General features: G+C 43.4%; 1 protein-coding gene across 5 annotated transcripts in view; it reads left to right on the top strand.

The window, feature by feature from the left end:
- The first annotated feature begins 775 nt into the window (after positions 1 to 775).
- Positions 776 to 27,704, top strand: part of BOD1L1 (biorientation of chromosomes in cell division 1 like 1) — a 54,309-nt gene continuing 27,380 nt past the window's right edge. Inside the window, exons 1-10 of one of the 5 annotated variants that reach the window (XM_027597701.2) lie at positions 776 to 1,088; positions 7,025 to 7,149; positions 10,743 to 10,933; positions 11,652 to 12,266; positions 12,882 to 13,031; positions 15,298 to 15,464; positions 16,746 to 16,857; positions 17,496 to 17,634; positions 18,606 to 18,678; positions 21,042 to 27,159. In XM_027597701.2, the coding sequence (XP_027453502.2) occupies positions 852 to 1,088; positions 7,025 to 7,149; positions 10,743 to 10,933; positions 11,652 to 12,266; positions 12,882 to 13,031; positions 15,298 to 15,464; positions 16,746 to 16,857; positions 17,496 to 17,634; positions 18,606 to 18,678; positions 21,042 to 27,159 (7,927 nt within the window). In that variant the 5' untranslated portion in view covers positions 776 to 851. Of the gene's footprint in view, positions 1,089 to 1,152; positions 1,540 to 7,024; positions 7,150 to 10,742; positions 10,934 to 11,651; positions 12,267 to 12,881; positions 13,032 to 15,297; positions 15,465 to 16,745; positions 16,858 to 17,495; positions 17,635 to 18,605; positions 18,679 to 21,041; positions 27,160 to 27,704 lie in introns of those variants that run through there. The other 4 variants (XR_003520599.2, XM_027597697.2, XM_027597698.2 and 1 more) reach the window with 4 other exon arrangements.

Below are 27,704 nucleotides of genomic sequence, written 5' to 3'. Positions count from 1 at the left end.
TAAGATGCAGCTCAGTGTTGTTCTAAAGAGTGAACGAATTAATGTAAGAAGCACTTAGCGCCATGCCGGGCACATAGTACGAGCTTTATAAACGTTACGTGTTACTATCAAAGCAATCGATAGCAAACCCTCCAAACTAAACGCCCGCGGGTTTGTCTTCACCGGCTGGAAGGTGCAGGAGGGATGGACCACAGGCACACTCGGAGTAAGAGGGGGATGCCCACGGAAAAATAGGACGGAGAGAGGGAAAGAGAGACAGGAGGCCCCTGGAACCACCTGCTTGGAAGAGCACCGGGCCGGGTCATAGGCTGAGAGCGAAGACGGACAGGAGAGTTTGGATAAGCAGTTCCACCTACGGTTCGCATTATCAATGTCTACGGATCTCTATGGATCTCGACTGCTCCGTGAAACAGAAGCAAGAGCGTCAGGCCTTAATGCCACCGCGATGCCACCCGGCCAGCTCCGCGCGGGCGCTCAGTCGGCCCCCGGCTCGGGGAGTCGCGTGGCTCGCACGCCCGAGCACTCCGGACTCCGGGCTCTGGCTTTTGGAACCAGACCCCGCGGCTCGCTCGGCTTCGTCGCCGCCGCTTCCGCCGCAGCCGGGCCTCGCGAGGGCGCCCGCGGGCGGCGGGAACTGGGCCCTCGCGGCCCCCGTCGCCGCACCTTCCTTGCTATTGTCACCGCCTTTTCCTTTCTTCCCCTGGTTCCCTTTCACTTCCGGGGTTGCTCTGGATCCGCTGGTTCCGTAACAACATCCCGTTGGCTTCCCTCAGGCGGCGGGACCGGTGCAGCCGCCGCCTCCCAGGAGCGCCCGCCCGCCCGGGCCCGCGCCTTCCCTGGCCCAGGCCTCCATGGCCACCAACCCGCAGCCGCAGCCTCCTCCTCCGGCGCCGCCGCCTCCCCCGCCGCAGCCACAGCCGCAGCCGCCGCCGCCGCCGCCGGGCCCCGGGGCTGGCGCGGGTGCGGCGGGCGGCGCGGGGGCCGGCGCCGGAGACCCGCAGCTCGTGGCCATGATCGTGAACCACCTCAAGAGCCAGGGGCTCTTCGACCAGTTCCGCAGGGACTGCCTGGCCGACGTGGACACCAAGGTTCGGGGCGCGCGGGGGCTGCGGGTGTGCGGGGGAAGGGGAAGACCCCGGGGGCCGTCCTCTCCGGCACTCTCCCGCATTGGTCCATCGGCAGGCTGCGCTTTGACTTCCCCAGCTGGGGCTCCTCCTGAGCGCGCCTCTCCGCGGGTTCGCTGTGCCGCCGCTTCCTCTTTGAGCGGCTGCTGGGCGCCAGGCACTGTGCAAGGCTCGGTGCTTTCATTCATTCGCCGATCCTTTCGTTCGTTTAACCGACTAGTGTTAATCGCCTTCTACGTGCAGACACTGCTTATGCGCGTGGAATATAGTGGTGAGCAACACTAAGTCATTGTTCTCAGGGAGACTCGTTTGAAACACTAACGCTAATAGGGCTTTCATCTCGGATAATTTTTTTTTTCGCGGCTCACTTTGTATCCAAGTTATTTTTGCGTCCTCTCTTGAAGATTTCTGGGCGGTAAGAGTCATGTCTTTGTCTTTGGGAAAAAAATTTAAGTGATAATGAATCAACTTATTGGCATTGTGCCTTGCTGGGCACTGGGGGGAGGGGGTGCAAAGGTAAGGAGGCCGACCTAGACAACGAAAAGGTGTTTTAGGGAGGTAGGGACTCTTGTCTCCACCAATGACTGCCTGATTAAGGTAGGTTAGGTGAAGTCACTTCTCTGGGCTGGGGATAGGGTGAAAGGTGGACGAGAGGTGACAGCGGGTATTGAAGGGGAAAAGGACAGGAAAGAAGAGTGAGTGCTGGAGAATAATGGGAAGGGGGGAAAGGTCAGCAAAGTGCTTCCTCGTATGGAAAGAGTTAGGGGCTGGAAGGGGAAGGATTTTGTACCAAATGTCAGAGTGGAAGGGCTGGTAGCAGGAATGGATACACTTAGCTGGTTCTGCAAAGAATGAGCAGAGGACACCAGGAAAGAGCAGTGAGGCGGGTGGAAAACAGAGTCTGGAATTCTGGAAACTCTTGAAGGAAACAATTAAAAAATCGGGGATTGGGGCTAATATCTGGTTGGGTCCGTCAGATTGGAGTTTGATGGAGTGAGGGTTTTCTCAGCACATTCAGCTTTTTTTGAGGAACCTCATTTCTTTGAGAAAGGGGTGTTTGCAGCTTCCACAGATTCTTCCTTGTGACTCAAAGTTCATCAGGATTTGATGAGAACTGCACACAATTCTGCTGTCTCCTCTGGGAAAACCCTCTGGACAATCTGGGGACATCTTCTCTTATAAGGACTCTGGTCCACCTTGTAGAACAGGAGTAGAATGCACCTGTTCACAGGGTTTTTACACCACAGAGAATTCAGTATACTTGGGTATGTTCTTCTACATAAGCAGTGTATAGTTTTCTCACTTTGTTTTAGGGAATATGCACAGCCATCATTTTGAAAATAATCCCTAATTCCCCCCCCCTTTTTTTTTTCAATGGGAGATTAGACAAGTCCAGGTAGATGTTACCCAAATAAAGCTGGTTATTTGTATCCAGCAAGTAGAGATCTCACTTTGCTGTTCTCACACACTTACAGATCTGTATGTTATCCTTGTGTACCCACATTGGAAAATTAAATATGCTGATGGAGGCGCTACAATAGTTGAGGTTCAACTTTTTCTTCCCCACTAAATGTTACTGTTGTGTGTCGGTAGTGTCCCTGCCAGATCCTCTCAAAGTGGAGTCTGAAAAGCTTTATTGGGAAGGAAGGAAGCACAGTTACCTTGACAATCTAATGAAGCTTGGATCTTCTCCCAAGAAAAATGCACATATACGTATTAAAATACAGTTTTGTAATTCAGAAATGGTTGGCTATAGGCAATTTGTGGCGCAACCTAATACATAGTTTCAAGGAGTTCAGCGACCACAGAATAAAGTCCCTTGTTTTAATGTTTGAGACTAGAGAAGAGTAGAACTGAAATGATACCCCTCCCCTGGCAGAAGAAGATGCCAGGGTATGATGGAAATTCTTTCCTCACCCCTCATGTCCTTTCTCTTTTTCTTCACTCCTGATGCCTGCCCCCCTCTCTTTTTCTCTTTGTCTTTCTACTTCTGTGCCTACTGTTTCTGGTTATCTTGCTTCTCTCCCCCATGACTGTCTCCCTCTCCCTCTTCCTTAGCTTTATAAACAATTATGTAGATTTTAATTTAATTTAAATATTTTTCTTATTTTATAGCATTTTATACTTCCTTTTCTTATTAAAAAAAAAAAGACTTAGAAAGTCTCAAAAAAAATACAGACGCCAAGGTTTTCTTTGGTATGAGCTTAACATCCTCCCAATGTGATGAGTGGGCCAGAGTAGACATAAGATGCAGAGGAGCATCACTTTAGTGGCACTGTTGAGACTCAGCTGTAAGAACACCTTATAATTGATACCACTTGTGGTATGATGCTTTTGATCATTGAACCCTGAAGACTGACCTGCTTTGTGTCAAACTCTAACCTGCAGTACATACTATATAAGGTTAGCAGTAACTGGAGTGTCAGTGACATGCATATTTAAGAGTCAAGACATTTGATACCTATCAGGTGCTTTCAAAGAGCAAAACTGTCATCCAGCCCAGTGTGTTTAAAGCAAGATGAAAAGTACCAAAGTCTGCCGCCACTCCAGAAGACCATAAAACCCTCCAAACTGTCCTGGGATCACTGATGGTCCTTAAGCAACCAAGAGAGGGATCTGACCATAGTAGACCAAATCAGCCCTCCTACCCAAAGAACTGGAACCTTGGACATCCCTAACTGATGCTGAGGCTCCTCTGCTTAGATGACTAGTTACCAGATCCCTGGAGCAAGCCGAGAGGTTCCAAAGCTATTCTAACTCTTTTGCTCTGAGGTCACACTGGAGAGTAATGAGAGGGAAGATCAAGAGAGGCCCATCATTCTATCCCAGGCAGAGCGCTCACCAACCAAATAAATGTGACACCTTTCTCGCCAGGTAATAAAGGCCAGTTTTTGGATACTTTCTCAGTTACAAATGGCTCCTGGTCACTGTGATTATTGCCTTTCTTTTTCTTTTTAGATTTGAAAGGAATATCAAAGACAGAGCATATAAATTTATTCACCCAACAAATATTTATTATGTACCAGGCATTGTGTTAGGTGCCAGGATACAGCAGTGAATGAAACGTCCTTGCTGTTATGGAGCTTGCATCCCAGGAGAGAGAAACAGACAGGAAGTAATGTGTAATAGGTTCTATGGAAGAAATAAAGCAGGGTGAGGATGCAAAGGGTTGCTGATTTGTTTTCAATAAGTTGTTTGGGAAGCATTTCAGTAACATGATACTTGAGCCATCCCTGAAGGAACTGAAGAAACCATCTAGCTTTATGGGGCTGAGCAATCTAAGTACAGACCACAGCCAGTTTGGAAGGCCTGAGGCAGAACTTGGTGAGGGGGGAAAGTGCTAGAAGGTAGGATAGGAGTGGCCCTCCTGCCCTCCCTTCACAGATCTGACAAGCCTTGGAAGCCATTCTAAGAGTTGGGCTTTTACTGGAGCGGAGAAGCCACGGGCAAGTTTTGAGCCTAAGGACATGATCCAGTTTCCATGTTAGATGGGTTGGCTTTAGGGAATTATTAGTAGTGTCCTCTTCAGTCCTGATGTGGTTTAGATAATAGATTATATGATCACCCTAATTTTGGAAGATTTACCGTAACTGCTCTTAGAAAAATAGACTTTAGTTGGTCAGGAGTGGAAGCAGGGAGATCAGTGACAAATGTAGACAAGAGATTGAGGAGTGCCTTGGACCCGACTGGTAGCAGTGAAGAGGGTGGGACTGGCCAGATTCCAAGTGTATTTTAATGCTAATGCTGACAGAATTTGCCAGTGGTGTGAAGCTGGGGTGGAAGAGAAAGCGAAGAGTCAAGGATGACTCCCAAGGCTTTTGACCAGAGCACTGCAAAAGAAGAAAAGAGAAAGAGAGAACCTCGGAGGGGAGCATTGGAATCCAAAATACTGCTGGAGTCACTAGGCTTTTCACTGGAAGGAGAATGTGGTGGCAGAGTTTACCTGTTGTCATTCAAATTGGAGCTTGCTGTGGAGCAACTAGAGGGCTAAATACACTGTGATGTTTGAGCCCAGTGGTTCCGAGATTGGGGATACTGGAGAGAATTATGTTTTAGAGTCACTGGAGGGAAAGAATTAGTTTTAGTTCACATTGATTTTGGATGAATGGGGCGGGGTGAGAAATGATCTTGAGTGTCTCTTGTAAGATAGAAAATAGGTATCGGCAAAAGTCTGGAAATTGGGAGGGATGAGCGGACATCAGGAAGGGTTGAAACCTTATCATCTGTGCTGGAGATAGTTATCTAGCCATCTCATATAACAACTGCTTTTTAATTGCGTATCTGCCAACCAGTGTGATAAGCTATGTGAAAGGTAAGATTAGGGAGTGGAAGGAGCAGGCTTCCCACTCAGGGGAGAGATAAATCTGCCCTCCCCCCCAAATGCAGCATGCAAGAATTGTTGGAAAGGTGGTATATATAGAAGGAACATGGGGGAAGGCCAGGGGAGCCTACTGTGGGTGTCGAGATAACATCACAGAGCTCATCCTTGAGCCCCGAAGGTGAGAAGTTTGCCAAATGGAAAACAGAGGAAGTGGTAAGGACAGAAGATTGAAAGGCAGGAGAATTGATCTCTGGAATATGAGCTCTGAGGGGTAAAGAGAGCAGCAGCAAATGGCAGAAGATGAAGCTGTACAGTGTTGCTGAAAGTCATTCAGGGATGCCCAAACTCCTCTACATTAAAAGCCACATGAAAGACACAAAGAACATGAGTTGCAGGGGTAGCCTCTAGGAATGGAGTGTGAGGTCCTCCTGGGGTGGTCCAACATTCCTTCTAGGCAATGTCCTTTTAAGAAGTGGCATAATCTGTGTCCTCTCTTCTGCTTCCCTTACCTTAGGGGTTCTCAGCCTCAGCACTGTTGGCATTTTAGGCTGGGTAGTTCTTTGTTGTTCTGGGTTCCCCTCTGCACTCTAGGATATTCAGCAGCATCCCTGCTCTCTACCCACAAGATGCCAATAGCAGCTCCCTGAGTTGTGACAACCAAATATGTCTCCAGACATCATCTAATGTCCGCTGGGGTGGGAGTGGAGGGCAAAATCACTCCCATTTGAGAACCTCTACTTTACATCAAATTTAATGCCCAGGTCTAGTGTTACCCTTCTGTGACTTCTCTTGGTTCCATGCCTTTCAGCCCATTTCTGCCATGCCAGTACAGACCTTCATCACTGGAGTTACTGCATCCTTTCCTAAGTATATTTTGTATCTCTTTACTTTCTCACTGTCAGAAGATTAATCATCAGAAAACTCAACTATCACATACCACTCTGTTCATGTGCAGTGGTTTCCTGTTCTCAACCCCATAATTCCAGACTTCTTATACGGGTACCCAATGCCCTCCAAGCCCCAGCCCCAAGCTGTCTCTAACCTCATATCTCTGCTTTTTTATATTCTCTTACCCAAACAAATTGGATGCCCCCAAATGCTCCTGACCCCACATTTTCTCATCCAGTTTCTCTTCACTTCTGTTGTGGGCTATATGTGCAAGGCCCACCTTTCCGATTGCCACCTTTCCGACTGAGTTGGAACCTTGAAGTTCCAACTCAAATGCCATGTTATCAACAAAGACTTCTTCCTCTGCTCCTCTCCCTCTTTCCTCCAAATCACCTTACACTAATATTTATTTGTGTCTTTCTAGTCCCTTGTCTACAAATAAGAGGTATGTCTTTCTTCTCTGTGTTCCTCCCATCTCCAAACATCTTGTCTTAGACAAAATAAGCAGTATTTGAAGGTCTGTTTTCCTGAAGCAGCATGGTCATAAGCTGAGAAATTTAGTTGCCACATTGATACTATAATCTAAAACACATTGATACTGTTAAAGATACTCAAATTCCTGAGGCTATAAATATTGATACTGTATAACATTGAAGATTTTTAACATTTGTGGTTTTTTTTTCCTCTCTAGCCTGCCTATCAGAACCTGAGGCAACGGGTTGACAACTTTGTTGCAAACCACTTGGCAACTCATACATGGAGTCCCCACCTTAATAAGAACCAGCTAAGAAACAACATTAGGCAGCAAGTGCTCAAGTAAGTCTCTGAACCACAGGGCCCCTAGACCAGCTTGACGATGTCCATCTACTCAGTGATAGGCAGGGACGTTACATGGAAGTCTGATGTTGTTTTATCTGGTTTGGTTGGCCGCTTCATATGTGATGCGGTGTAATTTTAGAGCGTGCTCTAATCACTTCAGGTTTCCCCATAAGTTTTAGCAGTCTGACTTCTCCTGTAGACCTGGGGAACAACCTGAAGGAAGAGGGTGACAAGGTGACTTAAAAAAAAAAACAAAAAAAAAAAAACCCTAGGGTGGAATATTAATAGATGGTAAGTGCCAGAATATCCTATACCGTTCATTCACAACTGTTTTCTTGACCCTAAAAGATCAGGCTTTTTTATGCCTCTTTGACAAATAAAAAGACATTCTAGATCATTGCAATTAAAATAATTGCCTCTGATTTGAGGCTGTGTCTTGTATCTTCTAATAGAGTTTCCCCCCCCCCTTTTTTTTTGCACTTTACTGTGACTTTTAACTGCTTTTTAGTGATGCTATGGCTAAGAAAAGTGTGTTTGGACCTGTCAGAGCCACTTTTGGGTAAACATAAAGAGAATGAGAAGAGCAGGAATGTTTAGAGGGACCTAAAAAAAAAAAAAAAGTGTTCCCAAAAAAGCAGATTTACAATACTGTCTTGTTCTTAAATATAAATATTTGCCAAGACAAGAAGACCTGGACCCTATATCTCTGCTTCACCCTTCCCGCCGCAGGGGTGACTAAGTTATTTAAAGAGTGCCTAGTCTTCCTCTCCTGACAAATATTTACGTTCAGCCTCATCTTTTAGAATGAAACTTGACTTGTAAACCATTAAACACATCCATCTTCTACCTGCCACCTTTTCATGCCCTCTTGTCCTGTAGGAACCTTGCAAGCCTAATAGTGTGCGTACTCCATTGATAGTTCTACGTGCAGGAAGCCCCACAGACAGGACTTCCCACTCTGACTCAAAGACCCATTTAGCCCCAGGTAGTACTAGAAACCAGGAGCCTGGGAGCTCAGACTGTCTCCTACTGCAGAATAGAGGAGGGAAATTTAACAATCGCTTTGTTGTCTACATTTTAGAGGATGTTTGAGGAACCTGTAAAAGAGCTCAGGAGAGGTCAAAAGATGTGGGTTGGGGGTGGGGGAAGCCTACGGACAATGTCAAGGGCACACCACCTGCTTCTGCTTCTACAGAGTACTCCTGATTACCAAGCAACCTAGAAAGGACGGAAGCAGTCAGCAGTTACTCTTTTCTTGCCCCTGTAAAATCAAGCACTTCCAATTCTTAGGGACCAGTATAAGACATTTTCACAGAATCTTGTTTGGTGAGGGGTTGCTGTACCCCATCAGTAAGGGGTTCTTGTGACTACTAGCAGTTGGTGTTGTAGCGTGGGGGATGGGGACTGGCTTCTAGAGACATTTTAGAACAGGGGAAACAGCTGTCTCTTGGATAACTTAGTCATTGCTCTTCTTGGGACATTTGTAAATTTTCTTCTAGCTATGTTATTTTTAAATAAAATATTCTCTTATTTAAATTCCATTAGTAAAGTTATATGTTACTGATTATAACGTTTTCAGGCTTCCTTAAAGAAAGAGTTGTGTCCAACTACTGTTGTAGGGAGGGACTAGCCCCTATAAATACAATTTCAAACAGTTTTTCATACAGACATTGAGAAATACTCATTTGACCACTAGCTTGAACCATCTACAATTGCCATTTTTATAGAACAAAAACTGGCTAATATCAGCAATTTCGAATTGTTGAGCTTAATCATTGATATTCTGACTCAGTAGTATTCTTTTTATGTAATCATTTGAACAACAGAATCTAAAATGCTAGATAGCTCTAAATAATGATCTTAACTGAACAATTTAGAAGAAGACGAGGAAGTAGCTTTAATCAGGAAAGTACCACCTGCTGGCATTTTGGCCTTGCCCTTGGATGGATAGAGGTCTGTGGCTTCTCCCTCTGGTGAGGCAGCTGTGACCACACCACACTCGAGTAAGCCCACTAAGATCAGTGTGGTCAAAGGACGTCCTCCACTTTCAGATCGGAGCTGACCTCGGTGGGAGACTAAAGTCGATAAGGACCGGGCATATAGGCAGAGAAAGAGGCTGCAGCAGTAATTTTAGGGTGGGTGGGTTTTATTTTTTATCTAATGCCTTTGCGTTGTGCCTTCAAACATTTTTAAGATTGCTTGTCCTTTTCTTTTCCACCTGCTACATTTTGAAGGCACCTCTAAGATGTAACAATGTTTGCAGGATTTGTGGGTTGTTTTTTTTTTTATCTTAGAACTTTAAAAAGCAGGTTACCTACTTTGTGTGGTGTTGACTCATTTTTCTCTATGGCCCACATAAGAAGAATTATAGTATCACAGGGCTGCAAGGTGCCTCAGGAAATGGAAATCAAATCCATCCTCTACTCCAGACTGAGCTGCGCTCAAAAATAGCATTGTAATGTAAAAGCAGAAACACCTCCCCCATTCTTCAGAGAGAGCCTGAGGCCTAGAAGCTGGAAGGACCCAGCACCCTGCCCTTGCAGCACTGTCCAGGGAACTTTGGCTCCTCAGGTGGTTTGTTTTGTTTTGTTTTAGGAAGAAACAAGTTTTAGGTACATTTTCTTAAATAAATCCTTGCCCTCTTATTTTACTCACACTTTTGTGATTTTCTGCACATTTCAGACTTTGTTGCCCCCTTTGCTCCTCTGTCTCTTGTGTATATTTCTCTAAGCTCTTTCTTCCTCTTTGCTTCTGTGGAAATCAAGGCTCAGTGCAAATGTCTTCTCTTTGTGAAGCATCCCCAAATTATCTTAAACATATCTAATCACTCTTTATTCCACTCTTTCCCTACAATAGATGGTGTGTTGTAGTGCCTATCATCTGGTATTTTAATTGTTTGTCTATTTCTCCTGCCGACCAGGAGAATCAGACCAGGTCTGATTTGTAGTGGACCAGTGACCAGCATGGTGCCTGTTATGGAGAAGACACTCAGTAACATAATTGTTGAATGAATAAATTACCAGTTTTTATAGCAGGAAGATACTAGAAAGCCAGAAGTCTTGTTTTTGTTTTTCTAAAGTTTTTTTCTTTTTCCTTCTTTTTTTGTAAGTTTAATAACGTTACACTCTATGTTTCTTCAGTTTTCCTGGAGATCCTAATACTTATAAAAGGCTTACATTTTTCTGTTTTAAAAAAAAAAAGCTGTAGAGTCCATAGGTTTATTTTATACCCAGAACTCAGCTTTAGTGAACATTTATTCCCATATGCCCTGCCAGGGTTGGAGTAAGGTAGGCATCACCTATAAGTGTGGGCTCTACATAGCGTATTGTGTCCAGTTTTAAGGGTGTTTTGGTTTTTGTTTTGTCTGCTTTAGTATTTCCACTAGTGATACCAGTGATACAAAGTATACCAACTTTGTTGTAGTGTAGTGTATTTCCCACTGCCTGTTCTTTCCATATACTGAGATGTGGATTGGAGCAAATTTAAGGTTGAACATATATGTCGTAGTTACAGTTTTACCTAAAAGTAATTAATGCAAGTAATATGAAATTGTTTTTTTACTTTTCTGTAAAAATTATCTTGTGTTTCAGATCAGGAATGTTGGAGTCTGGTATTGACCGAATTATTTCTCAGGTTGTGGATCCAAAGATCAACCACACATTCAGACCTCAAGTGGAGAAAGCTGTGCATGAGTTTTTGGCCACACTAAATCACAAAGAGGAAGCAAGTAGCAGCACAGCCCCCGACGATGAGAAACCAGACTCTTCCCTCATTACACAAGGTGCCTTGCTTTTCCTCTTGGTCAGTTCCATTGCTTTGCTTCTTGAACCGAGTATCAAGTTAGGGATGTGTAGTTCCTTAATACATCTCTCTCCATGGCTACTCTGGTGAAATTATATTTATTTTAAATATCACCTATTTTTCTCAACTGATAGAGCGTTTCTTTTTTAGATTAATGCAAAGTAATAGACATTTTACTAATGTATTGAGCGTGTGTGTGTGTTTCAATAGAGGAAATAATTAAAATAACTAAAGAAAATTAGACTATTCTCAGATTTGCATGGTGGTTTTCCTATGATTCAGTATTAGAACAGTAGAGAATTTAGAATGTGCTAGGTATTAGTACTGGTATCCAAAAGTCTAAAGGAATATGAATGGTCTCTACATCATATGTGTCTTGTAAAGATGACAGGGGCTTAATTCAGCAGAGGGGCTTATCTTCTGCATAAATTTTTTCTTTCTTTTTCTTTTTTTTTTCCTTAAGATTTATTTATTTTAGAGAGAGAGTGCACGTACGTGCACAAGCATAGGGAGGGGCAGAGGGAGAGGGAGAGAATCCTTAAGCAGACTTCCCGCCAAGTGCAGAGCCCCACATGGGGCTCAGTCCCAGGACCCTGAGATCATGACCTGAGCCAAAATCAAGAGTCAGCCACTCAACCGACTGAGCCACCGAGGCGCCTCTGCATAAATTTTTTCTAACACTTATCTTTCCCTTGAAGGTGTCCCAGCTCCTGGACCCAGCGCTAATGTAGCCAATGATGCCATGTCAATCTTGGAAACCATAACTTCTCTTAACCAAGAAGCCAGTGCGGCCAGGGCTTCGACAGAAACGTCAAATGCCAAGACCAGTGAGAGAGCATCCAAAAAACTCCCTTCTCAGCCAAGCATTGACACTAGTACTGAAAAAGAGAGAACTTCAGAGGACATAGCCGATAAAGAAAAATCTACACCCGACTCTGCCGGGGAAGGACAGGAGACAGCCCCTAAGTCCGAAGAATTTACTGATCTCCCTTGTCCAGTTGAAGAAATTAAAAATCACACAAAAGAGAGCAATAGTTCAATTCTGCTAAATAAAGATGTTCAACAGGAAAGCGGTGACCAAAAAAACAAATCAACAGACAAAGGTGAAAAGAAGCCAGAGAGCAATGACAAAGGAGAAAGAAAGAAAGAAAAGAAGGAAAAGATCGAAAAGAAATTTGATCACTCAAAAAGGAGTGAGGACGTACAAAAAGTGAAAGAGGAAAAGCAAGCAAAGGAAAAAGAAGTAGAATGTTCAAAACTCCCCTCAGAAAAGAACAGTAATAAAGCTAAAAGCTTTGAAGGGACAAAAGAAGGTATATAAAAACTCGCAAAAATCTTCAACTGTTTACACGTCAAAAAGTGTCAATGGGGGGGTGTGAAATTTGCCTTCAAATTTTAATAGCTTTATTTGATACTTGTGTTTCAAAAGCCTGAAAACTCGTATCCCCTTTGCTAAAAAATGAAGACTAAACATTTGTATATTTTCTATGCCGATGTACCAACTCACAAAGTAAATGAAGAGAGAAGCTCTAAACCTTACAATTTAACTTGTAACTTATGCACATACATTATTCCAAGCAACTTAATTCATAGTTGTATATCCTAATCTTTAAAATATTAGTAAATATTACACTTTCTTAACATTTGCTTTTGTGTATGTCATTTGCATCATATATTAGTAGTTATTTTTATAGAATACTAGTTTGCCTTTGTATTTTCTCAAAACAGCTCTACCTTGATACTGGTTACAAATGAGAGATTTCTATTTCTTTTTTTCTTTTTTTTTTTTGAGAGATTTTTATTTCTATAGGTGAAGATCTTTGACATGTACTTAATGCAGAAAATTATAAATGTAATTTAGGAATTGGGTGCTGAATATGTTCTTGTAACAACATGGTTTATCTTCGTGTTTTATTTCCTTCTTGAAGATTGCTCTTTGATAGATTCTGATGTGGATGGACTTACAGACATCACAGTTAGCTCTGTCCATACCAGTGACCTTTCCTCTTTTGAAGAAGACACCGAGGAGGAAGTTGTAATGTCTGATAGCATGGAAGAAGGAGAGATTACATCAGATGGTAAAGCATTTTACTTAATAATGCCTTTGTGAAGCTTCCCGTCGAGCATTATTTGTATATTCAGATGGCTATATTGTGAAAGACAGTGTGGTATAGTGGCAAGAGCATGGGACTTTGTAGTTGGAAGATTTGTTTCTGGGTCCTAGCTCCAAGGTTGTCTGTCTGAGCAATCTTGGTAAGTTACTCAACAAGCCTTAGTTCTCCATCTTTTAACTCCATTCTTCAGGCTTATTAGAAGGTATGGATGAGACCGTGTACAGGAAGATGCTGTATGTGTGGGTGTATGTGTCTGGGTGATATTGAGGGAGACGGTCCACAAGACTGCCCTTACTTCTGATACCATTTGCGAATTTGGGGTCCCCAAGCCCACCCTTAGTTTTGATAATTCTCTAGAAGGACTCACAGAACTCACTGAAAGCTTTAAAATTTGTGGTTATGGTTTATTACAGCTGAGGGACACACATTAAACTCAGCCAAGGGAACAGGCACATAGGCCAGAGTCCAAGAAAGTTCCAAACATGGAGCTTCCAGTTGGCCTTTTCCTGTGGAGTCATGGAGAGCATTACTTTCCTGCCATTGATGTCAGACAATATATATGGCTAATTGCCAACCAGGGAAGCTCACATAAGCCTTGATACCCAAAATTTTTGTTGGGGCTCCATCATGGAGACATAGTGTCTAATCTCAGTCCCCAGCCCCTCCAAAGGTCAGGCTGATACCCCATGGCTCTGATCTTCCAACCCAGATCATACTGTGAGATGATTTAGCTTGACCCAAGACCCCCAGGCAAACAGAAACACCTGTCAGACATGACATCCCAGAGACTTAGAGATTACCTCCCAGAAGCTAGAGCACAGTCTTGCCTTGTCCCAGGGCAAGACCATACTTCTCTTTATGCTTACTGTATTCCAGGCATTGTGCTCTGTGTACTAGCTGCTGTAATCCTCACAACGGTCCTGGGAAGTAGGTCCCAGTGAGGAAACAGTCACCAAGAGAAGGGCTCCTGTCCGGGGTCATGCAGCTGTTGAGCTCCGGTGCCTATTTCAAATCTGAGTCTGGGCTTCTAACCAACATTTTGTGCTGCTCTGTATCACATGATTAAGTTCTGCTTATGACCTTTCTTTAAAAATCAAATATTTGCAACTACTTGTAAGTAGCATCTTGTAAATTTGCTGTTGGCTTTTGGATAGAACACCTAGAGGAGAATAAGTAGGTGCTTTTAATTCCATGGAAATATTTTTCAGTATCTCCATTTTGCATTCTTAGTAGCCCCGGGATGACCATTTCAAAAAGCAACATAGGTACTCATCTGCTTTTCATACCTCCTCGTGAGGTCAGTTCTGTAGGCTCTATGTAGGATGATGAATGGCACTCATCCTGTGAGCACCCCACTTTCTGAAGCTGACTAAAATTCTTGTTCTAGGTGCTTTAATGGGGCTTTTCAAGTATTTTCCTGGACAGGACTAGGTTTTCTATGTATGCGATCCAAAAAGTAATAAGGTGATTATTTTGAGAGTACTAAGTGGTAGAAAATGAAAACCTTGTTTACAAGTTTCCTACTTAGCTGTGTCATGGGGCAACATACCCACCTTCCTAGGATAGAGATGTTCTAATTTTTTTTAAGATTTTATTTATTGATTTGAGAGAGAGAGCATGAGCAGGGGGAGGGGCAAAGGGAGAGGGAGAAGCAGTCTCCACGCTGAGCAGGGAGCCTGACTCGGTGGCTTAATTAATCCCAGGACCCTGAGATCATGACCTGAGCTGAAGTCAGATGCTAAACCGACTGAGCCACCCAGGTGCCCCAAGGTAGAGGGGTTTTAGTATATACTTGGTGTAGGGCCAGTTATCGACTCTTGACTCTTGTATCATTAAAATCTCAAATTAAACAAAAATCTCAAGCCCACTTTAAAGTGTGGCTTCAAGTAAATTTATTCACTTTTATAGTGGTAGAACATTCATACCAAGTCCACTGACATACAAATGAGAATTAACTATTTGTCAAGGAATCGTAAATGGTGATAAGATCAGATTTTTCTTCACTTTCTTTATGTGTGAAGAGCTAATTGTAAGAAATAAATTAAGATATGGATTACAGCCTTTAAAAATGTTTATTTCTGATTTTTTATATACTGATACTTCCCATCGGACCTACAAATACACTTGAACTCCATGGGTACTGTTTTTGCCACTTGATGTTGATCAAGCATAGTGTTGATTTTATTGGTCATTTACAGGAGCACTCCTTTTTCTATTGGCTTTCTTCCAGATGAGGAGAAGAACAAACAGAACAAAACAAAAATTCAAACCAGTGATCCCAGTGAAGGAAAAGCAAAAAGTGTACGGCATGCTTATGTTCACAAACCATATCTTTACTCAAAGTATTACAGTGATTCTGACGATGAGCTTACTGTAGAACAACGGCGCCAGTCAATTGTAAGTCAGACTCGATCTGTTGCTCTTTTAACCTATTCAGCTGGGTTGACAAACTTGGCTAGTCTGTGTGCAAGGTACTGGGAAGCACACTAAACTGACATGTTGGTTTTGCCTTCAGGAACCTGCCATTTAATGAGGCAGAACAGACATAAACATGGGACATAGGTGTTTGTGTCATTATGATCAATAGTGAGAACTTGGTAACGAATGCTTCACAGTATGGACATGTTTGAATCCAGTGTGGATTGAGTCATACAAAGAGGATACGCAGCCATCAACATACTATGAAGGGGGGGGCAGTCTACATATTTTCTAGTTACAAGATGGGTCCTTGGATTATTAACAGCTTCATAGAGAAAAAAATTGCCACCTCATATGTGTACATGTTTTAAGATGACTTAACAGTTTTAGAAACATTAAAATATGGAATTGCACATTTTAGAATGAGGAAATATTGCACAGAAAAATTATTTGAAGGAAATAGAAATGCTAATAGGTAGTGTCTTATCTCTTGAGAAACTTGCTTCATCAGGAGTTAACGCTTATACTTAGGGTTTTTGGCACTTTGAGACTGAGTTCTGAGTGGGAAAGGGGTGGTGGGAGTAACCCACAAAGACTGGATTCTTGGGTTTTTTTAAATAGGAAAGCAAAGGTCCCACATTCAAAATCTGGGTCCTGAGAGCATAACCAGCAAGTTGTATTTGTTGTAGGACTAGCCTGTCTCTTAAATCTGCACAACTTTCTCCTTTAAGAATAATTTAAAAATTATGGAGATTTACCTAGGTATACTTGATGTTATACATATTTTCACAGCTGCCTTTGTTTTTTGAGAGAGAAAGAGAGCAGTGGGGCAGAGGGAGACGGAGAGAGAGAATCTTAAGCAGGCTCCATGCCCAGCACAGAGCCCCACATGGGGCTCAGTCTCACAACCCTGAGATCATGACCTGAGCTAAATTCAGGAGTCAGATGCTTAACTGACTGAGCCACCCAGGTGCCCCCCACAGCTCTCCTTATAATTAAACTAACTGGTTTATTAAACCACCATTTCTCAAAATGATACCTTTCCCATTCTTTAAACTAATGGCAATCTGAAAGAGTAATAGAAAATTTTCACATCAGTCTCTTATTCTTCTGGTAGCTTTCAAATTGTGTAATGAAAATGCACCTTTGCAAAGCCCATTATTTTGTAAGAACATTTGAAGGACAAACCTTTTTTTTTTCGGTGTTTTTGCTTTTTCCTGATAGTCGGTCAGGATAATTGTGAGTATTTTGTGGTTTTAGGCTAAAGAAAAAGAAGAGAGGCTTTTAAGAAGGCAAATTAATAGAGAGAAACTTGAAGAAAAACGAAAGCAGAAAGCTGAAAAGACAAAGTCTTCGAAAGCTAAGATTCAAGGTATAGGAGGTGTTAACTTTAATATTTTAAATATTTTATATACTTCATTATTTTCTAGATATTCATGTATTACTTATGAGATGATTATAAAATGTAATCTAAATTGCATCTCAAAAAACTGCCGTATTAAAAAATTAATGGGAGATTTCCTTTTTAATCTGATGTGTTGAATCACTTTTTTAATTATATTTCTGTGTCTAAACATTCTGTCAGGTGCCAGCTTATACAACTCACATTATAGCAATTTATTTTCCAGTGGTTGTGGAATGAATTATCACTGGAAAATGAATTGTTAACCTGTGAGTAATCAATCAAGCCTTGCTGGTGATATTAGTAGAATTAATCAATGCTTTATGTTAACTAAAGTGTCAGACATTTATGTGGAATATTTCACTGGACAAAACTTAGTCTGGGCACTGATCCTGTATAATATACAAAAATACGTACATACATATATGTGCATTTGAAATAAAAAAGGTAAGACTCTTCCATCTAAAATATTTTTATTCCAGCACAACTTAAGGATGTTAAAGTCATCTAGCATTTTTACAGTGATTAGAAAATCTTAATGAAAAAGAAGTACTAACACTGTTTATAAACTCTGTTCTGAAATAGTTTATTGATTGTTTCTTTCCTAGGCAAAAATAGTGTAGATTTAGAAGAATCATCAACAAAGAGTGTAGAACCTAAACCCCCCAGAATTAAAGAAGTCCTTAAAGAACGGAAAGTTTTAGAGAAAAAAGTAGCCTTAAGCAAAAAAAGAAAGAAAGATTCAAGGTATGTATTTTATGTGGCAGCATTCCCATTGTAACATTCCCCCAGCATGCTTTCAGAAGAGAGGCATTGACAGGGACAGTAAAGAGCCATACTGTGAATGTTTGTGTCATTATTGCATGTTTATGAAAACTGTCGGATTTCGCTTCTTGTAGCATAATTCATTGTGTTAATATCTATATTTCAAAGCAGTGTATCGTAATCATTTTTGGAGGGTGGATCCCCAGAAAAACGCACATGCATAAACCCACAATTGTTTCTAGAATTTCAAAGTTCTTGGACACTCTAGAATACTCAGGAAGTTATCTCCACTGTGGACATTCAATAACGTCTTATTTACAGTGACTGCATCCATTTTCCAGGCTTGCTAGGCATTCTCTTCAACAATATCTCATGTATCTCCCCATAAACCAGAGGGCTGAACCAAATTCTTACTTATCATTGCATTATATTTAATTCTATAGAATTAGAAAGCTGAAGAGACTCTGAAAGTGGCTCTGAAGTCCTTGGAGCCAAAAGCTATGATCAGGATGCAATTATGGACATTTGTCATAGACTTCAAGGTAGCAGAATCAATAATTTTCAGAACTCAGTGAGAGGAGTCTGCTCTGAATTTTCTTTCTGTACCTCATTCCTATTGATCTGAATAAATCCTGTTACCTATTTACAAAAGATCGTAAGACTTTCAAAATCTAATTATAGCCCATAAAATATTCATCTTCAAGCAACAAATTGGGAATTTTTTTTCAAGTATACTTTACTTTAGTGCCGAGAGTAAGTTAGTCTGTGTCACACTGGGGATTATGTTTGCTTCTGTTGACTATGATAGGAGTTAAATTGAAATGTAACGAGCCTTTATTTATGGATCAAGTGTTTATAATAAAGCAAAACTAAGCTTTTTTTCTTAACCTTCCTGAGAAACACTTACATTTGATTCAAACAAAGTTCATGTATGACTCTTTCTTCCCACTTAGGAATGTTGAAGAGAATTCTAAAAAGAAACCTCAATCTGAAGAAGATTCCAAAGAAACTCTCAAGACAAGTGAGGTATGTCTTAATTAATAAAACCCATTTTAAAAGATCTTTTGTTAGATACAGGCCATTCAGTCCTTTGGAGTAAAACTTAGAAATTCAAAATTTTATCTTTTCCAAGTTAAATTAAAAATCCCTCATCTTCACCATTCTTGAACCCCCATCCCATTATGGTCCGAATTCCTCATTTTGACCAGTTGATTCATGTAATCTTTTATCCAGGTAACAGCTACTTTTTTCTACTTTCCTTTCCCTCACCCCCTAGCTCCCCACCCCTGTTTCTTATATTGGCGATAACAAAATTGCTAGTAATGATAATAAGAAAGAAAGGGGAGGTGACGCCTGGGTGGCTCAGTGAGTTAAACGTCTGCCTTTGGCTCAGGTCATGATCCCAGAGTCCCAGGATCAAGCCCCACATTGGGCTTCCTGCTCAGTGGTGAGCTTCCTCCCTCTACCCCTCCCCCCGCTCCCTCTCTCTTACGCTCTCTCTTTCTCTCTTTCAAATAAATAAATAAAATCTTAAAAAAAAAAATAGAGGGCGCCTGGGTGGCTCAGTTGTTAGGCATCTGCCTTTGGCTCGGGTCATGGTCCCAGGGTCCTGGGATCGAGTCCCATGTCGGGCTCCCTGCTCAGCAGGAAGCCTGCTTCTCCCTCTCCCACTCCCCCTGTTTGTGTTCCCTCTCTCACTGTCTCTCTGTCAAATAAATAAATAAAATATTTTTAAAAAATAAAAAAGAAAGGGGAGGGGGGCTAAAATCCCTCTGCCATAGCAGACCATCCATTTCATTCTCTTGCACTCCTCATCCACAAATGTACATAATTTCGTAGAGTGGATATAATCTTGCAGAATGATTTTAACATTCCCTCTTACTCATGTTACCTTGTAAGCTTCTAATTATTATATTTAACTATTACGTAGTGTTGTGTTGTATAGACATACCATCATTTAAGCATTCCTTAGAGTTGAGCACTTAGATTACTTCCAAGATCTGATCAATTTAGGTAGTAAAAATTATGTTCAATGAATGTTTGGATTATTTTCTTGGGATAAACTTTTACTTTCACTGGGTTTAAATCCTTGTTTACCCTGCCATGTTTATAATTCTCAAGCCAAACTTCTTTTTTTTTTTTTTTTTAGTAGGCTTCCACGCCAAACCTGGGGCTCAAAATCACAACCCTGAAATCAAGAGTCTTATGCTCTACCATCTGAGCCAGCCAGGCGCCCCTAGTCCCAAACTATATTAACATTTCCAAGGGAAAACTAATAATTTAGAGAATTATTTATTCATATCCAATAAATAATCTTGATTTCTTTATTCACAAATTACAGATATGTTTATGAATAGATCCTGATGTTTTAATGGCATGTTTTAAAATACTTATTCACGTTAATTGGTTGAAACTTATTGTAAAATTAGGTTGATAAAATCCTTGTTCTTTCTTCGATGAATTTTAAAGTATTTTTTAAGACTTCACTGCGCCCTACTCCCTGAGTCAGTAGAATTGCATTAATCTTTGTGTTAAATGATAAGAAGGTACAGTGATAAACTGACCCAGAGACACAGAGATCGTCTGAGAACTTCATTCCATTATTTGAATAAGAGTAATTACTGGTAGTAGTCCGTGACACTGTACTAAAGTGTGTTTGATCAGCATTCATTCATTAATATTAATAATCTCAGTGCCATACCATGGGGCAGGGAGGAAGGGCCAGATGCACTGGTCCATCACTGTCTTCCTTTGGTTACATAAACATACGCAGGCTTTATATGTGATGTGGTAACTGTTACAGTGAGTTATTGTGTGCATTTGAAACTTCCTAAGTAGAATGTCCTACAAGTAGCCTGGATTCATCAGGTTTCCATAAATAATTCAGGCTCCTAAATTAAAATGTTAGGAAACCTTTATTTCAGTATAAAATTTTTAAATTGTCCTCATCATCAAATACTATGCTTTGGGACTAAAAAGAACTTCAGACTGTCATTTCATGCAGCTTATATTTATTAATGGCATTAATGGCTACTGGGTATTAGTGAGCTTTAACAATTTGGAGTTAAAGGCCTCCCAAATGCATGGACAGGTCTTGGGAGAAATAACTAGTCTGTGCACAGATGTCTGTGATGTAGTGGGAAGAATACTCAATTGAGAATGAAATCCCCTCAATTTGTTGCATGGGTATCAGGTTATGAAGCCACTCTGAGCTTCAGTTTCCTGGTGCATAAAATGAGGTCACCAGTACCTACCACAGGCTGCTGGCTGAGATTAAGTAACATGTGACACATGACAGCATTCAGTATATCCGGTGTACCCAAATGTTAAGTTTGAATATAAAAATCGATTTTAGTATTGCTCATATTTTAACTTTTATTTTCTTACAGCATTGTGAAAAGGAAAAGGTGTCTTCGTCAAAGGATCTGAAGCATGTTCATGTAAAAAGTGAACCAAGTAAACCTGCCCGGAGACTTTCAGAATCTTTGCATTCAGCTGACGAAAACAAAAATGAATCCAAAATAGAAAGAGAACATAAAAGACGCACATCTACCCCTGTTGTGGTGGAAGGGGCACAGGAAGATCCTGATACAAGAGATGGGAAAAGGCAAGTGGAACGGTCAGAAATTGGTACAGAAGAGCCCCAGAAACAGAAAAGCACACTTAAAAATGAAAAGCATCTAAAAAAAGATGATTCTGAAATACCACATGTGAAAAGCCTACCTAAGAAAGAGGCAAAATCCTCCAAGGAGAAGCCTGAAAAAGAGAAGACTCTGTCAGAAGACAAATTGTCTACAAAACATAAGTATAAAGGTGACTGTCTGCATAAAACAGGTGATGAGACTGAGCTTCACTCTTCGGAGAAAGGTTTAAAAGTGGATGAAAATATTCAAAAGCAAAGTCAGCAAACAAAACTTTCTTCAGATGATAAAACTGAACGAAAAAGTAAACATAAGAATGAAAGGAAATTATCAATTTTAGGCAAAGATGGAAAGCCAGTTTCTGAATATATTATAAAAACAGATGAGAATGTTCGTAAAGAAAACAATAAAAAAGAGAGGCACATGTCAGCCGAGAAGACTAAGGCAGAACACAAATCAAGAAGATCAAGTGATTCTAAAATTCAGAAAGATTCTCTGAGTTCCAAGCAACATGGAATCACATTACAGAGAAGAAGTGAAAGTTATTCAGAGGATAAGTGTGATACAGACTCATCTAATTTAGATAGTAATTCAAAACCAGAAGAGGTGGTTCACAAGGAGAAGCGAAGAACAAAGAGCCTACTAGAAGAGAAACTTATGTTAAAGTCTAAACCAAAAAGTCAAGGCAGACAGTTAAAAGTAGTTGAAACGGAATTACAAGAAAGTGTCACAAAACAGGCGGCCACTCCAAAACCAGATAAGGAGAAGAACACAGAAGAGATCGACCCAGATAGACAGAGAAAGTCTAAAGCCGAAGACAAACCTTTTGAGGAAACTGGGGTTGAAACTGTATTGGACAGTGCCACTTCCTCAGCACATGGTACACAGAAGGATTCTAGTCACAGAGCAAAGTTACTGTTAGCAAAGGAGAAATATAAGGCTGATAAGGATTCAGGCTCCTCCAGACCCGAGAGGAAGTTATCAGATGGGCACAAAAGCAGAAGCTTAAAGCACGGTAGTAAGGAAATAAAAAAGAAGGAAGAAAATAAATCAGATGACAAGGATGGTAAAGAAGTTGACGGTAATCATGAAAAGACCAGAGGGAGTAGTTCGGTTATGGAAAAGAAATTAAGTAGAAGGTTGTGTGAAAACCGAAGAGGAAGCTTATCCCAAGAAATGACCAAAGGAGAAGAAAAATCAGCAGACTTCTTGAGTACTCCCAATAGTTCCTCTGTTCAGAAACCAAAAAGGGGCAGTGATACCACATTAATGCCTGAACAAGAGCCAATGGAAATTGATTCTGAGCCAGCTGTTGAAAATGCATTTGAAGCATCTAAAACCCAAGACAGCGGCAATAGTAGTTCTCAGCAAGACATTGACTCTGAAAATGTTATGAAACAAAAAACCACTATCATGGTTCTAAAGGATGAATTAAGAACTTCCACAGTAGATTCAAAAACGGCAGCTCCAGCCTATAAATCAGGACGTGGAACAGGAGTTGTTAGTAATTCTGAAAAGCACACTAACCATAAGGGCACCCTGACCAGGAAAGTGCATATCCAAAGTGCTGTGTCCAAACTGAACCCTGGGGAGAAAGAACCCATTCAACAGGGAACTCATGAAACCAATACAGACTCTGAAACTAGTCCTAGACTATTGTCTCGAGCCCCATCAGAAAATGATAGGGCACAAAAGAATTTGAAAAACACAACCCGACCCACTGAAGAACATGTTGCTCAGGGAGATGCTGGTCATGAACATTCCCTAAATTCAGATCTTTCACCGTCCTTAAGTTCAGTAACTGTGATGCCTCAGAAACAGTCTCGTGATACAGATGTAAGTCCTTTGATTGACAAAAGGACTGTTTTAGAAGGTGGCACAGCCAGCACCTCCCTTGTGGAGCACTCTGATACTCCTAACCAAAGTCTGACTGTTAGGGAATCAGAAGTCCCTAGGACAAGAGACAGCAAAGAAAGTGGGGCAGTTTCCACAGTAGATACGCTGGCAAAAGCAAGCATGGATGGCAGAAGACACATTCCAGAAGGTTTCCAGCCTGCTGTGCTGCACACTAAACAAGGAAAAGTAAATGTGCCTGTTGGTAGCAAGTTAATAGATGTGAATACGGAAAATGGGAATGCTCCCAAAGAAGGCGGCTTGATGGACATGGCCAGGAAAGAAAGTGACTTGAACACAGAGCCCAGTTCAAAGCAGACAACGAGAGCTGTCCTAGAAAATGGCAAAAAGCATGGCATCACTGTTGACCCTGTGGTAGGCATGAGTACAGAAAAAGGTGCTGAGACCATTGAACTTAAATGTAATAGTGGCCCAGGTGAAATGGAAAACACATCAATTGTGGTTGAAGGAAGGACTGAAAGTAGTGAGGTAGACACCAGTGCTGGAAGTAATGCTGCTTCTTCAGTTTTACAGCAAAGGAACAGAAAAACTGCCAATGGGACAGCTGGGTCTGGCAGAGCAGGAAAGACTTCTTTTGCCACTAGCACTGCAGGGAAGGTTGAAGGTGTTCCCCTAAACACAGTAAAGGCGGGGGATGCCACGACCACTTCCTCAGAAACAGGGGAGGGTGAGGTGGTACCCTGCACGAGCATTGAGGCAGACGAAGGCTTCATAACAGGTGCATGCTCTAGAAACAATCCTCTTCACACTGGGGCAGAAGCCAGCGAATGCACTGTTTTTGCTGCAGCTGAAGAAGGTGGAGGTGTTGTTACAGAAGGATTTGCTGAAAGTGAACCCTTCCTCACAAGCACCAAGGAGGGGGAGAGTGGAGAGTGTACTATGGCTGAATCTGAAGAAAGGGCAGTGGACCCTGTGACTGCTCATGAAGTTACGGTTGAAGACAATGTCAACAGTGGTGTGACAGAGGAGAAAGATGATGCTGTCACCAGTGCCGGCTCTGAAGAAAAATGTGACGGTTCTTCACGTCGAGATTCGGAAATTGCTGAAGGAACTATTACCTTTATTAGTGAGGTTGAAAGCGATGGCGCGGTGACAAGTGCTGGGACAGAAATAAGGGAGGGTTCCTTAAGCAGTGAAGAGGTAGATGGGTTCCAGAGAAATATGACAAGAATGGGCCCCAAAAAAGAAACTGAGGGGACTGTGACATGCACCGGAGCAGAAAGGAGAAGCGCTACCTCTGTTATGTGCTCGATAACAGGCGCCGAGCGACAGGAGGAGCGCGTGGTTACAGGCGCAGCTGTGGCCCTTGTTAGTAATGACACACCACCAGGAACCAGTGCCCCCCAGGAAGGAGACGCTTCTGTGAATGACGGGGCAGAAGGTGAAAGTGCCGTCACCAGCACAGGGATAACAGAAGAAGATGGAGAGGGGCCAGCGAGCTGCACAGGTTCAGAAGAGGGCAGTGAGGGCTTTGTCCTAAGTTCTGAATCAGAAGACAATGGAGAGAGTGCAATGGATAGCACAGTAGCCAAAGAAGGCACTAATGTGCCATCAGTCGCGGCTGGGCCATGTGACGACGAAGGAATTGTAACCAGCACCGGTGCCAAAGAGGAGGACGAGGAAGGTGAAGGGGTGGTGACCAGTACTGGAAGGGGAAATGAAATTGGGCACGCGTCCACTTGCACTGGGACAGAGGAGGAGAATGAAGGGGTATCGATTTGTGGGAGTGCCGAAGAAGGCGACAGTCAGATCGGTACTGCAGCAGGGCATGTAGGAGCTGAGGCTGGAATCACCATCACCAATGCCAGCGAGAGCAATGTTGACAGCATGAGTGGTGCAGAGAAGGGCATGAAACATACGGAGATCTGCTCCAGTGCAAAAGGGATTGTAGAAAGCAGCGTGACCAGTGCTGCTTCAGGGAAGGGTGAAGTGGTACGAGTTCCCGAAGGTTGCGAGGGTCCCATGACTAGTGCAGCTTCAGGTCAGAATGACGGTTTGCTCACCAGAAAAGAAAAAGTTGATGATACCACAATTTCCACTGGCTTGGTGGGGGGCAGTTACGAGGTACTTGCGTCCAGGGCAGTCCCAGAATGTGAAGCTGGTCACACAATGCCGAGTGGAAAAGAAGACGAAGGTATCATCACCTCAGTGGACAATGAAGAATGCGATGGCCTTATGGCCAGTACAGCCAGTGACAGGGTTACCAACCACACTTGTTTAGCTGGGGTTAAGAGTCCAGGCAAAGGCTTGATGATTTCCACCAGTACCACGCATGACTACGCCACTCAGTTAAGCACAGTTGCAGGTGTGGCTGAAGGCCGTTCCAGCGCGCTGAGAACCGGAGAAAATATGGAAGGCACCAGAAGAAACATGGAGGAATTTGAGGCCCCCATGCCCAGTGCAGTGTCAGGAGGTGAGAGCCCAGTCCCTGCTGTGAGAAATGAAGAGAAAGACGAGTGTGCCATGATTTCCACGAGCCTAGGGGAAGAGTTCGAAGTGCCCATTTCCAGCGCCACAACCGTCACGTGTGCAGAAAGTCAGCAGCCAGTGGCCACCGTGGAAGACCGCGCTCAGGGCCCAGGCTTGCTGGGCACCGACGACTTCGAGGGGCCCACGCCCAGCGCACCCACAGCACTGGAGAGCCCACTCGCCTCAACCAGCAAGGAGGACAAAGACGAGTGCGCGCTCATCTCCACCAGCATAGCGGAGGAGTGCGAGGCTTCTGTTGGCGGCGCCCATGCCGGAAGTGAAAAGGCACGACCCGCCACTGTCCTGGAAGAAAAAGACTGGAGCGCTATCATCTCCACCAGCTCGGGAGAAGACTGCGAGGGCCCCGTGTCCAGCGCCGCCCCTCGGGAGGACGGCCAGCCCTCGGTCACGCGAGCGGAGGAGATCAGCGACACCGCCATGATTTCCACCAGCACCTCTGAAGGCCGCGAGGCAGTCATGATGGGTGCGGTCCCACAGGACGATGAGCCGCCTGGCACGGCAAGGATGGAGGACTTGGGTGACGCCGCCATCATTTCCACCAGCACGGCCGAGTGCGTGCCGGCGCTTGCCGGCCTCAGCAAGCAGGAGGAGAACCCGCAGACTGCAAGCAACACGGATGGCAAAGAGCCCCCGTCGGCCGCCGGGATGAGCAAGGGTGAGGCCCCGAGGCCCAGCCTGTTGGCCATCAACAGCTGTCCACGCCCTGGGCCGCCGGCAGGGGGCAGAGCGGCGGGCGCCGAGGAGGGGCGCCACAGGGAGGCAGGCAGTGCGCTCTCCGCGGCGGCCGGCCAGCCATGCGCTGCGCGGGCTCCGGAGGAGGGGCGCAGCCAAGACAGCCCCCGCGAGGTGCCGCTGGCAGGGAAGGGACCGAGTGAAAGCAGTTTGCGCCTCGTAAATGCTGCAGAGAGGAGTGCGTGGCTGAGCTCTGTTCAGAGTGGACAGGGGAGTCGGGAGGCAGCTACCGCAGGGCACAGCACCTGTCGGGCAGGGAGGGGTGTGCGGAGGGGAGCGGACTCACCTGAGGATCTCACGGGACCGGAGCAAACGGCGGGACTGACGGCTGAGGACTCCTCCCTCGGGATCCGCTGCTTGCCAGCAGTAAGTCCCGGTGCTGAGAAAGCCGATGATGTGCCACCTGCCAGAGACACTGCAGCAGAGCCGTCCTCTCCTGAGCAGTCCTGGCCCGCAGCCCCCGTGAACACCACCACCACTGAATGTATTAATGGCCAGGAATCAGAAATTGGCCCTTCCCACGTGCCAGTCCTTCCAGCTGCCTACAGTGTAGCCCTGTCTGCTCCAAACTGTGAGCAGGACTTGACTATAAAGAGTGATCACAATGGCAAACGGCTGGTTCAAGGGTCCAGTGAGAAAGCAGGAGATGGTAATGGCATGAGGAAATCATCCCAGGAGGAAGGGGACCTCAAGGTCACTGTGCCTCCTGAAGAAAATTTGCATGACATAGGTGAGAATCTAATTGCACATTGTAGCATTTTACAAAGATGATTGCATGTAGAGTACACTTAAGACAGTCTTCCAAGAGAGGATATAGGTTCCAGAATGTCAGAAAATAACCTCTCAAATGGGAAGGTTGAACTTAGAAGCTTGGGTTTAAAAACTGAAAACCTTAGACCCATTTCTAGTGTGCTAGGAGAGCAGAGGCAGGAGGCTGGCATGGCAGGCAGGAAGTTAGCCAGCCATGTGCAAGTTGCTAAACCTTTGACCCTCGGGTTTGTTGTTGGTAGAAATGAACACTACCTTACAACAGACCTGTGAAAGGAGTATTTTTTTTATCACCCTCATTTTACAAATGAGGAAATGGGTTCTGAGTATTTAAATAACTTGGATAGTACTTGGGGCCTGTTAGAAAAAAATTACCTCTGAGCTTTAGTTTTCCGTTGTATAAAATGGGGATAATCATGCAACAACAAACACGCCCTCATCTGACGTGCTGTGGACTTGGATGTGTCAGTTCAGTCTGGCTAGCTACTTACAATCAGGGGAGCACTT

This window comes from Zalophus californianus, chromosome 2 (assembly GCF_009762305.2).
Source record: "Zalophus californianus isolate mZalCal1 chromosome 2, mZalCal1.pri.v2, whole genome shotgun sequence".
Lineage (NCBI taxonomy): Eukaryota > Metazoa > Chordata > Mammalia > Carnivora > Otariidae > Zalophus > Zalophus californianus.
The sequence above is the reverse complement of the archived record's forward strand: the minus strand, read 5'-3'. Positions and strand labels throughout refer to the sequence as shown.